The 16,395-nt window shown below is 37.2% G+C and overlaps 1 protein-coding gene across 1 annotated transcript in view; it reads right to left on the bottom strand.

The window, feature by feature from the left end:
* Positions 1 to 15,002, bottom strand: part of FAM92A1 (family with sequence similarity 92, member A1) — a gene marked incomplete at its 5' end in the record, with an annotated part of 15,941 nt that extends 939 nt beyond the window's left edge. Inside the window, 7 exons of the mRNA XM_010013129.1 lie at positions 1,564 to 1,683; positions 3,104 to 3,217; positions 4,377 to 4,481; positions 6,117 to 6,122; positions 8,078 to 8,179; positions 12,138 to 12,206; positions 14,760 to 15,002. Coding sequence (XP_010011431.1) covers positions 1,564 to 1,683; positions 3,104 to 3,217; positions 4,377 to 4,481; positions 6,117 to 6,122; positions 8,078 to 8,179; positions 12,138 to 12,206; positions 14,760 to 15,002 — 759 coding nt within the window. The remainder of the gene's footprint in view (positions 1 to 1,563; positions 1,684 to 3,103; positions 3,218 to 4,376; positions 4,482 to 6,116; positions 6,123 to 8,077; positions 8,180 to 12,137; positions 12,207 to 14,759) is intronic.
* Positions 15,003 to 16,395: the final 1,393 nt, after the last annotated feature.

The raw sequence follows: 16,395 nt of genomic DNA, 5'->3' as shown, positions 1-16,395 counted from the left end.
GCAGTTCTCTAAGGGCATCTGCAGCTCTAATTTTGGTTATATTTTCTGAGTTCTCTTATACACAGTGATATAATAAAACTTCAGTATTGAAGACAAAACTTTTTTTTTTTTTAAACCAACCCCCTATTTTATAAGTCCTTAAATGCTGGTTATTAAATTGACTTCTGAGATCTCATAATTCATACAGCTATGTATGTAGCAAAAGTTTTTTTGTGCGTACATAAAGCAAACTGCAATCAGTGAACTAATGAAAGCAGAAAAATCCTTAGTCTTGTTGATGCTCACAAAGTACATAATTTAGCTTGAAGCAAATGCTTGCTTACAAATCTCTGAATATAACAGAAAATGGAGTTAATCATTGGATGAAGCTGGGTTAACTTGAGTCTGAATGCCTAAACCAGCAATGTTTTACTCTCTGAAAGAAGAAAAAGACAATGACACTGATTTGTAATCGGAGATCAAGGAGTGCCGCAGATTTAACCTGTTAAGGTAGCTTTATTTCACTGGATAGACTCGTTTTCCAAGTTTTTTTCTAGTTAAAAGCATCTAAAATTCTTAAGCAGAACTTCAGTCCTATTTCTGAAATAGGAGGTGCTATTCCGGCATTAAGGCTTTTTTTCTGCTTGCTTACTCAAGTACCTCTGACCATGCTGTAATTAACTAAATAGTAAATTAAATACTAACACTGGTGGCGGTGAGGTGGTACTGAGGTAGATAAACCTAAGAGACAAACAGGATCAGAGTAAGGAAAGTGAGAAAGGAAATGAGTTCATATTATTTTGCCAGAAAGCTAGAACATACGAGTACACGAAAATTCAATTTTTGATCACTTAATGCCGAAAAAATAATAAAAAAAATTAATGGAATCTGAGAATTTGTCGCTCAAAATGTTACGTGAAAATTAATTCTCTAAGTTTGCACATAGGTGGTGGTGACTGTCCTTGCTTAAGTTAAGCTGCATGTTTCACTGTTTGTGCTGCTGCAGAAAGCATGCCAGTTCCCTCCTCATGTCTTACACAGCAGGCAGTGTTGGAGCACCTGGATGCAGACATTTTCAACCGTGGTTAAAATGATCCTTTGCTGTCTTAGAGGGCAGGTGCAAAACAGTTGAATATATCAAATGCATGTGGATAAAACTTGTATAGTTAAGTTTAATTTAAAATATCTGGAAAAGGTCATTCTCTTCTGCTGTAGTTTTGCCTAAATTACAGCATACCACCCTGCATCAATAAAATGAAATCCTGAAGATAAAATTGCCAAGTAAACAAGGGGATTTACAAAGGATTGTCATGAATACTTAAATAGCCTTTTCAGAACTTGTGTAAAACTAAGCATCTGCAATAGTCGTGTTTAAAAAAATCCCGTAACTCCCAAAAAGGTTTTCTCACAGTGGGGAGACATCCTATGAAAAACAGCTTTCCTGGTGCACAGGAGTTTTCTTTATCTTTGGAGCTGTCCTGAACTGAGTAAAGATAGTGGATCCATGTACATGTTCATGGAGCTAAAGCTCTACCTTAAGACATTCTTTTAATACAGTGATCTAGCATTTAATTTCTTTCTTACCTGTACTGTTCTCAATGAAGATTTTAAGGAGCCAGTTCTTTGCATGGGGGACTTGGAATTTGCACGAACTATGTCTAAGCGAGATTGGTAGTCTGGTGGATGAAGTGAGCTCCGAAAAACCTGTTCATATGAAGAAAGCTGTGATTTGCCTGCCATGATACAATCACCAAGAGTGAAGCTAACAAAAATGCAGCACTGGACAATTAAATCTGCTATAGAGATCTGCATCAACCATAGTTTGGATTGATCACTTGTAGCTGAAACATCCTTGCTCAGCCTGAGATCTGTCATTTACTGTGGTCAAAGTAAACATTCTTCAGAGATCTGACGGGATTTACCAGGTGGAAAACTTCAGTGGTTCTCCACTGACATACACAGCTGAATTTCAGGCTAACCTAGAGGTACGAGCTCCAGTGACTCCCTTCAGGTTTCCATTTCTTGGAGATGAACTCTTAGCCCCTTCACATGCAAATCCTTGTTGCCAGTCACAGCTGCGTCAGAAAAAATTCAGCTGAAATGTTCAGATGTGCAGCTCAAGAAAAGTTTTGGAAATCCTTAGAATACAGGAGAGACTAATACACATTGTCCAATTAACAGGCAGTTTGAAAGGAGATTAGAAATTTGGTTGTGAAAGATAATGTATTGACTTGAAGGATATTTCTGAATTGGTGCCACATGACATTTTAATTGTAAAACTAGAATAGTACAAAACTGCCGTGGTGTAGTTTAAATTAAGTAAAAATACCAAGCAGTCTCAAACGTGATTGTCACTAAAGAATCATGGTTCTGTATGTCTTGCACTAACTGAACACTGCTATCCTTGGTCCTGAGCTGTGTCATAGGAAAAAAAAATCAAATAAGGACTGATAAGATTTAGGAAAAAAAGACCAAAAATGATCCAACTTCCTTGACAGGCTGAACACATACACACAACATACAAGTTTAAAGGCCTGACATCCAGAAGAACTGCAAGAATGAATAAAGGATTTCAGTCTTGGGAAAGAGAGACTAACTCAGAGAACAGAAATGGTGACTTGAAAGGGAGCTGTAACTGCCACAAGGTAAAAAAAGCAATCTGATCACAAATATCACTTAATTCTAGAATAGCCTAATAAAAAATGACTGAAAGACAAAAATAAGCAAATAAAACTCAGAATAGATTTTTAATTACATAATTAGTCTTTAGAACATCACAGCAGTGCAAGACTGTCTCTACTGTGCATCTTTACAGTGAGATCAGTGCAGAGGTTTTCTTTAAGAACTATGATGAGCTGAGCTGGGAGTGGCAGTTAATTTAGGAAAGTCTCTTATCTGTGTTTTGTGGGAAAGATTAGATTGCCACTGCAGTTCTCTTAACACCTCTGAGTTTATAAACCTGCACGCTCTTGCTGCAGAAGTGCAAAAAAGTCTCGGTATATGTAAGAAGTTTGCTTTGGGAACCTGAAACACACGTTTCTGCCTCGGACATGTATAGTCCCTAAGTGCAGAAACTGCTTTTATGTAGTATGTAAATTGAAAAGCAAATCTTAATCACTCTTACCTCTAAATCTTCTTCTTCATCAATATTTTGGATATTTTGGTAGGCAGCAGTATATATCTCTAAAGCTTTCCCATGGAATAACATTTCAATGGTTATAAATTCAGAAAATATGTTCTAAAAGCAAACAAAAACAAAGGTTTTCTTAATGCAGTAAAGTACATGTTCACTTCAAGAAATTTCTGAATTCTGTACTTGGTAGTTATGTGATACAATTAACTGCACAATAGCAAGTAATTTTAAGTAGTTGGACCTGAATTTTAGAAATCAAACATAAATGCTGGCTGGGCCGTCACTTGCGCAGCTGTTGTTTCATAATCAATTCTAAGTAAACACTCAAAAAGCAAGAGGAGACTCATTAGGAATAAATAAAATGTCATGCTGAAAACTCACTTTATGTTCCCTGATAGGTATTTGCAAGATGTAGTCAGTGGATTTTTTGCTTTATTGGTGGCAATCTTTTTTAACAGGTTGGGGATAAATTATCTCTAAATTATATATATATATAATTTACAGATAATGATGTATTTTATATAACAAAATACACTTTATATATAAAAACCGTACTTAATGATGACATCTTCAGATCTCATGCAATCTTTTCTATATTACTGTAACATCAAGTTACATTGTTGGTTTGGCTTTTTTTTTCCAACCATCTTTCATTCTTCCATATTTAGTCTGTCTCCCCTCCAAGAAAAAAGTATCTCACATCAGCAATTTTCTAATTAAATCTGAGATCACATAACGCAAGTGGTTTTCAGTCACTATCATCTTTGGGACTTAACGCCACTTAATGTTTGATATTAAGAGAGAAATGAAGGCTTTGATTACTTGCAGTCACTAAACATTTTGCGCTTTTGTCATCAGTAAAATTTTTAACTAGAGTAACCCCCACAAATTTCAGCATGGATAAATACATTTTTTACTTATCACTGTTTCTGTTAATTTTGTTGATACTCATCCACGTATATCATTCCACTAACAAATGCAGCTACCAGTAAAGTAGAACACAGCAAATGTTGGAAGGTGGAAGCGCTAAACAATTAGATACAGGAAAACTCTGAATTCACTAAACTGTAAGAATAATGAATTGATTTTTTAATTGAAAACTTCAACATATTTGGATTATGAAATATTCATGAATACCACAAGATTTGCATTTATGTAGGCTTAAGTTAATACTAAATGTTGCTAATCTTGCCAAAGAGTGAGTATAGTAATTTTATTACGCAAGATGAAATGTTATGTCACACTGAAATGTGAGCACACGTACTTTTATGTCCCTTATTTTCTGTTTCTCAAAGTTATCAATGGTTTCCTTTAATTGCTGAGTTGTTCGAGTAGCATCCAGTGAAGCTCTCTGCAATTCACTTTCAGCCTGGTAAAGGTAACATAAAGGTGAAATTAGTCCCATATTTGATACCAAGATATTTGCTCTAATTGCTGTGAAAACACTTAAGTCTGGATTTTCAAACTACTACACATCTGTGTTACTGTATTTGTAAATTTGTTTGTAGCTTAATAAACAAATAAACATGCCTTCCACCCCATTGTGACTTTGATCTGAAATGTGAAAAATGACTAGCTGCAGCCAGTCAGGAAAAGTCCCACTGTCCTATGTTCTGGTAATAGTCATCTGCTAATTCCACCGAGCCAGCCCTGACACTGCACTGACAACAGTGACTGGGTTCAGGGAATTAACCCAGCACAAGGGTTTACCCTTCAGAAAAGTTGAGGGTTTTTTTAAAGCTGGTGTAAAGGAGAGGGCAGGAGTGCCCAGGCCAGAGTGGTGGATGAGCAGAAAAGATCACCCTTCATTTTCAAGTGCAGATCAGCCTGCTGGGTCTAGGATGAGTCTTTTTGCATGTGCTGAACCTCGTCTTCCTAAGTTTTTATAAATTATTTAAATATACAATAGAGCAGCAGCTGGAACTAATGCACTTCTCCTCTAAGTATCTCAATCAACAGACTAGAGTTAATACAATTTTTAGATCTAAAAGCATTTCAGGTATATTTTTATATTACGTATTTTATAAAAAACATCAACAGAGCACTGGGAAGTGGACACACCAGTCAATCCCTGATGCATAAATACAGTTTTTCTTATTTTGTTACTTCAAAAAGCATTTTAGATATGTATTTTAATTAGATATAACTACAAACTATAGAAATGCATACTACCATTTAAATAAAGGTATTGAAGCTATTCTGGTTAAGTAAAGTCTGAGAACTGTGTACTATTTGTACTATTACAAAGTAATGATGTAAGGATGTAAGAGCTTGCACTTGAAGACTGCAAAATGTGGGTCTAAATTTATTTTCCATGCATTACTGGTAAAACAAACTAGTGAAGACAATATTTACTTACAGCCTCTGTCGGTGAGTATTTTCATAATATATTTTGTCCTCAGATGTGGGAGTAGTATATGGATCAAGTAAGTGAATCCTACAATCAAGATGTAGGATTCTTCTCAGATCTAGTTTTTAGTGTTACAGGTATGTGAAAACATAAGGCATAAAGTGTGCTCTGTCTCTTCTTTTTTTCTGATTAAAATCTGTTAACCTTACATTACATGATTACCAATATGAAACAATCTTACAAAAATGGCTTAAAGTCATAGGCACAATTCTGCCATTACCAAACAAACTTGATAATGATCTTCAGTAGTATTTAAGGTCACATGTTCATTCCCCTTTCTCAATTTTTCCCCAACAGAGGAGGGAAGCAGAGTAAGGAAAGACATTTTGTGAATTCTCAATTATTACTCTCAGTCACTCTCTGTAAATGAAGGCAGCTGTTATGCATAAGCAGCCCTTACACATGCAAATACAGCATGTTATTTGTAGGATAAATACATGTATCTTCTCAATCCATCTTAAACAGACTGGCCAGATTTTGTGCGCAGATGCTTTGGGAAAGGAATTTTGTTTGTTGCAGAGTGAAGTGTCTAAACTTGCAGAACCTGCAGTTTGCACAACAGCAGTTTGGTATTTTCTCTTCTGGAGCACTCACCTGTGACTGGAAATACTAGTAAAGGAAAACAATGGCAAAACAATATTCACAGAAGTATCTGTTTGCACTTCTACTTTTAAAACATTGTGAAGTATCTACCTCGGGTATTTCAAAACTTCCGTATGTGTGGAGGGTGCTATTATGTTGTTGTCTGAAGCTTCCTGCTGTAAAACATTACTTACAGTTTGTTCCAGCTTTGCTAGAATTCAAGTATCCAGGCCAGAATATTTCAGGACAGCTGTTTGTCTTGGACTAAGGGTTTGGTTATTTATTTATTTAAATAATGATAATAATAGTAATAAAAATAACCAGATAACTTGGGTGGACCTTTTCAGGATAAAAATAATTTTGATGCTTAAAAATGCATTTTTGTATTTTCAAAAAATCTAGCAAGGTTTGCTTTTCAAAGCTGTACTACCCCTATGTTTTATAAGGTAGACATGAAGTCTGGGAGTAAGTACAGATGCTGTGTTATCTGTGGCCAAAATTGTTAGCTGCTGAAACGTCACAGTTGCTTAAGAATAAGAGAACCACTGCTGGAGCCTAGCGGCTGTGCTAACGAACATGGTGAAGCCTCACTCATGTAAAAGCTGACCTGCACACATCTTCAAGAGCAAATGAACATATTCCCGCTCCCAGTACTTTTTATGCATTTTGTGTTGATCACTTTAAAATGCAGATATGCGGCGTTTGGTGCCTCTGGCCATACGCAAAACCAGACTATACTGAGATCTAATAACTCTTCAGGCAGAGTCTGAAGTACAGAAAACACAGGTGTTACAAGGAGCTCAGCCACAGGAGGATATTTGGGAGTTGCTTAGCAAAGAGACAAGAAGAATAAAGCTTGGTGCCAACCATGTACCCATGAAATCAACTGGGAATTAGCACAAGAGGGAGAAAAATGCGCCCAGTCTCCCTTTGGGGAGAATAGCTTACTGTAGGCATTTACTTCTAATGGAAAAGAACTCTGCATCACAGCTCAAGTTTTAATCCTACGGCCGACATCTGTGTGTCTTTATTACATGAGGAATTCTAATTAGTAATCACTTAACTGCTTTGATAAATACTAAATGGTAATTCTTTGGCAGAGACAAAAATAAAACATAATTCCCCTGGGTAGCATTTGACCACCAGTCATTTCTGCTCTTTCTGCAGTCCTCTGCCCCAAGCACTAGAAAGATCCTAATTTCTGAAATAAAGTTGATGAAATCCAACAAAGACTAGGACTGCCTCACTCCTGAGTCCAACACTAGAATGTAATAAAAAATAAACAGCACATCATCATAAACTTAAATGCTGTATCATAATAAATATAGGGACTGAAGCAGGACTGCCTTGATCCCCTTTATTTTGGCATTCCCTAGATTCTGATTCATTCAGAATTTGAAACTTCAGTGAGATTTTAATGAAAATTCTGTGAAGCTTAATTTTTCCTTCTGTGACACCTAGTAGCATACTGGGGAGGTCAGCTTTTACTGGTCTTTTGAAAGGAGGAGTAGTCTGGCTGAGTATTCTACTAACAAAGTAACAACTTTTCATGCTTCATCTCAGTTGGAGGGAAGTCACACCCCATCTAGAACATCATCTAGGTACAAGGAGGCACAACAACTACCAAAGTGACAAGTTAAAAAATAAACCAAAAAAACCATGTAAGTAAAAAAGGAATTGTCTGATTACAGTTTCAAAAACCTCCAAATCCTTAGATGTCATCTGTGCCTACCTCTCCTGCATAAACATATTGAATACGTTGTAGTTTCTTTTTAATCAGAAAGGGACTAACAAAGCAGCTTTTGTAAGCTGTAACTTACAATAACATTGTAAGGTTTAAGGAAAGATTGAACATCAGTCTAGGAAGCAGTCCCTCTGAAGAGCATTCTTCTCATATTACTTTCTAAATATATTAGTTTAATTCCTGAGAATTTTTAAAAGTGTTTCTTATAACCACTAGAAATACAGGATACAATAATGTGTCGATCCGATGGATTCCGCTGACGTGTCCTTTCCAGTTGAGACAATTGCTTGGCTTCTCGGTTCTTTGCTGTTAAAGTTGCTTTAAGATCATTCTGGAAATAGAATGGTTTAGACATGTTTGGAATAGATCTAGGATAATACAAAAATGCACATTTCTTCATACCTACATTGCTTAGAAAACATAAATGAAGCTTCTGCTTTAAATAAAAGCAGATTTTACTGATTTTTATCCTGAGAAGTCAGTGGAGATCAAGAGAGTTTAGCACCTTGCACAACTTTCTGTAGCACACACTATAATTTAAAATGTTGGGGGAAAAAAGAAAAAAAATACTGCTTTTTGTGAAAAGCACAGTACATGGTCAAAAGCTGAGATCCCCAAAGCACAAAGACAGGCCCATTGCAGACTTAGCAATGGAATAAAGATGCCACTTAGAAATAAAAAGTGGCATTTAATACATCAGTAAGAAAAAAAAACAAAACAGGCCACAGTCAATACCAATCAGAAGTTACTAAGAACACAAAACTGTTACACAGAGCTTAAGGTGCCATAGAAAATCCATGACTGAAAGGGTTAAACTGCATATTTATATATGCAGTTAGTAAGGTGACTAAATACATTTGGAACAAAATACATCCTAGTAATGATGTAGCTGATCTAGAAAAGGCAGAAACTGTTGCTAAATATTTATGCTCATTTCCAAAGTAGGATGTACTGCAGGAAGATCTGTGACCGTTTAAGAATGGTTACATACAACTCTCAAATTCTTGTTCATCCTATAAAACTGTGTTTTGCAAATAGTTTGGCATACATGGAATCTAAAATTGTCAGTCAGATGTTTACCACTCCATTGACCTTGGTATAGGAAATCTCATTAATTTTGATGGCTCTAGTTTAAAGGAACGGTGCCTTAGAACAAGTGGAAACACAGCCCAAGGGAATCAAGTCTCACAAAATCTGAGGCAGGAGTTGGGCATGCATTTCAAAACATCATTTCTTCTAAAAAGGCCAGCACAGAGTGGATTAAAGATGTTAAAAACTACCATCTTGGGAAGTTGTGTTCCTTCCTTGGATTTCAGGATTTAAACATAGTTGTAGGTCTCCTTCACACGTAAAGACGCACAACCAAGAATGTATCTCTGAAAAGTCCTGTGATCCTGTGACCTGTGATCCAGATCACTCGTCAGTGACAAGCACAAACATGCCAGGTTTCCGCATGCTGTGTTTCTTCAATAGTTAGTCTGTACATGAGGTCAGGGTCAAAACATGCAGCTTCTTCATTGTTTCTATCCTTACTGTCTGTTTACATGTCATTTTGCTTCATCTTTAGGGACACAGAGATAGTTTCTTATAATAAAAGCAACTGTATCTTTATCCCCTCAAAACTAATTTTGCCGCTGTTCTTTCGAGAGGGAGTTTATACCACCATTAAGGCCATCTGAAAGACTGCTGGAGAGGGCTTTCTCCTATATGAAAACTATGCAAGAAGAGCAATAAGAGAAAAATAAAAAAAAGCATTACATTTTAAAATTAAAAGGTAGAGAAGAGGAAGAGCTTTATTTTTTGCGATTGAACAAAGCAGGTTTTTATTTCATGACTGCCGCTGCATGTTTAATGTTATTTAATGATGGCCCTGCTAACAGCACTGACTTCCCAGGCAATCAGATTTAAAGTTGTAGCTGAAAGTTCTGACTTCCATGCAGTGTACAGTTGAGAATTGTAAGGAAACCACAAGAGTTCTAGAGTTACCATTATCAAGTTCAGCATTTTCTTACTAGCACATAGTGACTTTGGAAGTACCTACAGGGACAGCATTGTTCCCTTCTCTACCTCTGACCTCTGTAGCAACAGCTGCCATCAAACGCAGTTCTTCGCTAGCCAAAGCCTGACAAAGATTTGGTACTACTGTGGATATAGTGGTGGAGCTACATACAAGTCTTGGATGTACAAAGGTAGGGCACAATTACATTCATATTTTGTCTAGGATGCTGAACAATCAAAAAAGGTGCAGAAAACAAGCCCCAAACAAAATATTCAGAAGCTGGGAAAATGCCATTATGGTGAAGGAATTAAGGGCTAAATTACTAGCTAACTGAAAAGAATGAAAAATTGTTTTTACAAGCATCCAGATACCTTCATCCAGAAAAAAAACAGACCATCACAGAGCTCTTTAATCTCAGTGGAACATATAACAAGAACCAAAGATTGGGTGAACTCTTTCATTTAAAACAAAACACCACTAACATCAACTAACCACTAACTTCCACAAACTCTCCTACATTCCTCTTCAGTGTCTTCGGACAAAGATTTGATACATTTTGGAAAATATACTTTAATTATACCCAAGGAGAAACAGGATGGAATAGCCAGTGAGATAAAGGACAAGTACAGAGAATACAAAATTATTCATAGTCCCTCTGGCTTTGAACTATGAATTCAAGTTCTTAAGAACTCTGGTCACCCATCTAATTTCAAACCATACAGAAATACAGCTACAGTCCATCCACCAGACAAGGAGCTGGCAGATTCTCATCACTGTACTGTTACCTGCTTTAGTCACTGAAGTTAAAGCAAACCAATCCTTTCTTCTGGATCACCTTGGTTTTATGATGTCCTGTTTTTACATGAAGAAAAGGATCCAGAAACAGTCGCCCAAAAGCAGAAAAGTGAAGATTGATACACAGAACAATGAAACAGAAATCCTAGAATCCTACATTTAAGCTGCACTACAGGACAAGAATATTATACTAGCTTCCACTGAAGCTGCCAAATAGCTACTTAGCATAGTAAACCTGGACATGTGAATGAAACAATTTTATTGTGATGGCGGTTAAAGGCCAACACTATTTTGGTTGCCCTGGGCCTCTTTAAAGCATTTGATACCACAAGACATTCCCGTCTTACGCAACAGAAGCAGCAACAGTTCTTCTTAGATAGAGCACAGAAATAGTTTGTAGACACCCTGGAACAGCTCCAACAAGTAGCAGTGAGAACATCCCCTTTTTATAACATGGTATACTGACATGTTCTGCGTGGCTTTACTTAAATCAGCTCATGGAGTTACAGGTAAAGCAGTCTGCAGTTAGCAACCTGTGCTAGCTTAACATGAGTGACAAAATTTCCTTTTTCACTAAAAATATCCCAGTGGATAGAGATGATAACTGAAGATCAGACAGTTGAAGTTTTAGCTGAGGTTTATGGTAACTGGGAGGAGACTGGAGATAGGGAATAGAACCATTTAATGGCCTACATTTAGTGAAGCCTCTCTTAGTTCAAAGGTATGTTGATAAAATAGTTAATCCCACCTACAGTTAAAGAATGCTCTTGTACTTGCTAGCTAAGATAAACATTACATAATGCTGGCATTTATTTCTGGCATTGTGACAGGCAGGGACAACAGGAAATGCCACACACTGTTACAAGGGATGACCTCGCTTCAGTTGCCTCTGTCCTCGACATTTACTGGCTATCAGTGGTGATGCATCTCAAGACAGTATCTTTAATGCACTGGAATTCCCAAGCACTGCAGTAGTGCTCTGTGTCTCCTCAGCAATGCTGTCACAAGCGCATTAAACTTGTTTTCCAATCCCAACATTTATATGCTAGAGAATACCCAGTCACTTCTAGGTCTCACAAACCATATATCAGAGTTACTACTAAGATACCAAATTCTAGGATACAGGCTCTGTAGGCTTCAACTCTGCTAAGGACTACCACATGCAGTAGCACTCAAGTGCAGGATGCATTTCCTTCCTACCTGTTTCTCTAACAACCAGGACAGCTGTGCAGCGAGTTCCAAACGCCCTACTCTGTTCTTCACAGTATTGAAAAGATACAAGAACAAAACCATGAAAAATGCTAGTTTGAGATGTGATGCCACAATGTACTCAAATTAACTATGATGAACACATTAAGATTTTTGTATGTAAAACACCATCAAGTAATGATCATTTTACCTTTTAATTTATATATATTATGATACAGTAGAAGTTTGCAACCGAGTTTCCAGAACACCAAAATGTATCTTGTGAGGAAACAGACATTTAACCTACCCTTTTAAGCTTCACTATGGTCCCATAACTTTTCAGAGGTTCAACAACCTTGGCTTCAAGCCTGTCAACCTACAAAAGAAATCACAAGATCACTAAAATCATCCACATCTATGGTGTGCAGATACAGGAAATGGTTTTACTAGTGATTCGTCTTATTAGGAATTTAGTCCATTTATGCTTAAAATACAGTGGGATGAAGGTTTTAAAAATATTGCAAAAACCCAGAACCAAATAAATTAACCAGTAAATCATTTGTGTTTTGAGGAGCTTAAGCTGATTCCCAGTGCAATTCCTTTTTCTTCATTGGCAATACATCAGGGTAAATGGAACATGGAGATTCTAATAACTGAGCACTAACTACATCAAACACTGCATCTTGGAGATCTGTAGCTTTCTGTATCAAGTTAAATATCAGTGTATTTGCTCTACACTTGTTGATAACAAAGATGGCTTAGTCCATAAATTATCAAACATACTGTATGAAATGCAACACTTCTGTTCTTAAAAATAATAAAAACAGCATCGTAGGTACTGAAAATCTTAAAAGTATCAGTAACAGGTTGTGTAAAATGCATGAATGCTCTCACAGATGACTGCATCTGAATTATTGTTTCAGTTCTCCAACTTAGAAAAACAGCTACATATGGTCAGACAGGCAATAGGATAAGACCTGCCTGCTTGTCAAAACTGAATACACTGTCCAAATGGCCCCAGCATAAGCTGCTGCTGACTTTGTACCATCTGGCCCTTGCTGTTACATCCAAATTAGGACAAGGTGCAATACGTCTACTAGAGATTCACAGACATTACACTCCCCTCTTAAACTGGCAGTCTCCAGTCAGCCAAAATCTTTGCTGACTGAGCAAACACTTCTCCTTTACTACTCTCTACCAGTGCACTGTTAAACTGTTAATTTCACTTAAACTGCCAATAGCATAGAATAGGGCAGTAAGGTTTTAAAATAATTGTGTGATACAAACATACCAAATAACCTGCTCATCTTGCTTACTTATCCTTCCAACATGTTGTGGAAGTACCTCACACCTCAGCATTTACACATCTAGCACTGCTGCTGAAGACTAGAAATCAATAACCCTTATAAGCTAATTTTCTCTTGCCCACATTGCAAATGTATATGAAAACTGGTTATTAACTTGATGCCCAAAAGAAATAAAGCTGAGGTTATTTGGTTTTCACAAGCAAAAGAGAACTTGATTTAAATAAAAGCTTCTCTTTGCTGCTTCTGCCTTTTCTCCTTCAAAAGGGGCCTGGGGACAGGCATGGCAGGAGGATATAGGCCAGATGTTTTTAAAAACACACTTAAAATTTAAAGCAGCGAAACTCAAGTTGTTACATAGGTACCTCTAAATTACAGATTCATTGTTTAAAGGTGGAAATTACAGATTCATTGTTTAAAGGTGGAAATGGACACATAGGTCATGCACTCTGACTTCACATACACCTTTGGACAAAATATAAATTTAACCCATTAACAGAGTGATAAATTGCTGTTGCATTGATTGAAGTATACGGACTTACGTGTGGCTTAGCTGGAGCTAGATGCATAAGTACTTATGGGGTGGGGGAAATCCCACCATCCACAGCCTTGGATTTCTTCTTCTTAAAAATCTGGCCCTAAATACATTGTTAAAGATCTGTGCATTCTTCTTGTTTTTCAAACCCTCTACTTAATTTTTGAGGTATCCAGTCTACTAACTTCTTTTTAAAGGTTTTCTTTTTCTACTTTGTTAATACAGAAAGACTTGAAATGCTTCCTTAAAAATAAAAGTCCTATCTGAAAACATCGAGAATGACAACTACTTCAGGGTTGGTTTTTTTTTTTAATTATAGTACTTCTTAGCTTTCCCAAACTATAACCAGGAATTTTCTGTGCCCTACAGAAAGAATAGATATGTACTTTAAAACCTAGTTTGAGTATATGCGAATGAATTTATTCTTTCCTGAATCTTTGGAATTCTGGATCATAAATTAGAGTTTGACTGGCCCTGCACATAGATGTGTTAAGTGTCATAAACACCTTTTGTTACACTCTCACTTACTGAGCAGAAACGTGACAATGTTGTCACATGTGGTCCAAATCAAGTTTGTATTTCTAGCATTGAACTACAGGCTTACAAAATATATAGTGGTCCCCAACAGCACCTCAGAGAGGCTGTCAGTGCCCAGTGATGCATTCCAGTTAGCATTCTTTTCCATGCTGCTTCTGATAACAGGCTCAGCAAAAGGAAAATGACTGATTTTACCTCAGCTGCCACTGGACAACTCAAGTCACAAAACTAAAAGAACACTTTATTAACCATAAATCATAATCCAAAGCCTAAGACAAATAGAAGACTTTCTCTGTCTTATGTGTATGGGTGCTCATACGGATAGTTTCACTGACCTCAGCAGGACTAATCACAAGCAGTTTTCACTGAAGTTATTAGCAGAGTAAATGATGAATGCTTTGGCAGCCTGTCCTGCTCTGCACCAATACATTTTAAAGTATCTTCCCCTATGTTACTCTTTGATTGCAGAGTATATCTTTTCCATTTTTAATCACAAATAAGTAACTGAAAAGTTCAGATGGCAAACACGACATGTACAGCTTTAATTTTATACCTCTGCCTGGCGATAGTCCTGAAGTCTGGAAAATTCATCTGCAAAGTTTTTCAGTCCAACTTTTAAGTTTGGTGTCTCTGTGGCTGCATACGCATATACTTCATTTACTAGGAGATCTGCTTTGTCTCGTAGTCTGGCAGTTTTACGTACATATCCAGCAAATATTTGGCACAATTCACCAAAATGTTTTTCCACATTTGAAACAGCATCTTGTATTTGTCTAGTCTGATTGTCCCTGGATACCAAAGAAAAATAAGTGAGAAATAAGAAGGGGACAAATGTTTACAACACATACAGAAGAAAAACTATGTAATTATACTACTAATAATTTATACATGATTTGGACATCTCATTTCAGTGTAAAACAAATCTATTCTTAAAAAAAATAAGGTTGTAACAGTTGGATGTAATATGTGTATTATGAATGAATAACAAACAAAAAAGTGCAAGATTTATACTTAAAGATCCAATGGAGGAAAACCCAAATTATGAATACCAGCTCAGAAGTTTTCCTCCTGCGCTAAATCAGAAGTTCACTATCACTGCTGGTATTAATTACTAACATAGTGGTAAGAGAGACCAGTGAATTTGTGCCATTTTTTGGTCTGACTGAATCAACTCAGGACAGTTTAGCTACCAGTAACTGCCAGATATTGGATCTTCAGAAGCTTCTATGGTCCACATGAGGTGATTCATGTCAAGTGTTAGAATTCTCAGCAACAGAATTCACTCATACCACTGTCTTGGTGAGCGACAGAAACGAAAACTTCTTTCACATCCTTACGCTATCCCAACTCCAAATGCTGGCCAACATTTACATATTGATGTAGTATCAGGAAAAAAACCCCGAAAATTAAATACTTTTAAGACAAACCAACAATGTAGTCATTTCAATTGAAAAACACCTTTCTTCAGGAACTCTTCAGAAAAAATATTTCAGGCCAATATGTAAGTTCTGCTGCAGGCAAGTCCTGGTTGTGTTGCTTTATGGGAAGCAGTCTAGAGGGCTGTTCAAAAGAGATTTTGGTCAAAGAAAACAAAAATCCAAGTTGTTCAGTCCTCCAGGGAATGCTTAACCCTTTGAATCGGAAAGGTTTCACCCGATGTGTGGGAATGTGAGAGTCTCATTAAGCACTAATAAAGTTGTATTTCAAAGTTAATACTGTCTGATAAAATCTTCAGTAAAAGGTGCATCTTTCCTTCTTTCCTGGAAGGTTGTCATGTCGGAAAGTGTTCCTCTCCCTGGGGGAAGCCTTGAACACGTTTTCTCACCCACTTTGCAGTTTTGATCTCACAGTACTCCCATGCAAATAACATTTAATTCTGGGACATGAAACCCTAAATCTCCTTAGGTGGGGGTGTGAACAGGGTTTTCTTCCCTCCTCCTATTTTTGACCGCTTAGAGGCAGCCACAACATTATCAGAGAGGCCCGATTAAACCTGTATCTTTGCAGAGCACACTAAGCCCCGAAAAGTTTTCCGGCCTTCCCCTGAAGAGAACAGAGGCGGTTCCCCCACCCCGGGAGGTGGCTGCACTAAGGGGGACCGGGCCCGCAACGCCTCCTATCCCCGCGGCACCCCAGGTACCCTGAGTGAGCCCGGGCCTCCTCCCCTGCCCGGCAAGGCCAGGCGGCGC

This window comes from Nestor notabilis, unplaced genomic scaffold (genome assembly GCF_000696875.1).
Source record: "Nestor notabilis isolate BGI_N333 unplaced genomic scaffold, ASM69687v1 scaffold27954, whole genome shotgun sequence".
Classification (NCBI taxonomy): Eukaryota; Metazoa; Chordata; class Aves; order Psittaciformes; family Psittacidae; genus Nestor; species Nestor notabilis.
This window is presented reverse-complemented; position numbering and strand designations above follow the sequence as displayed.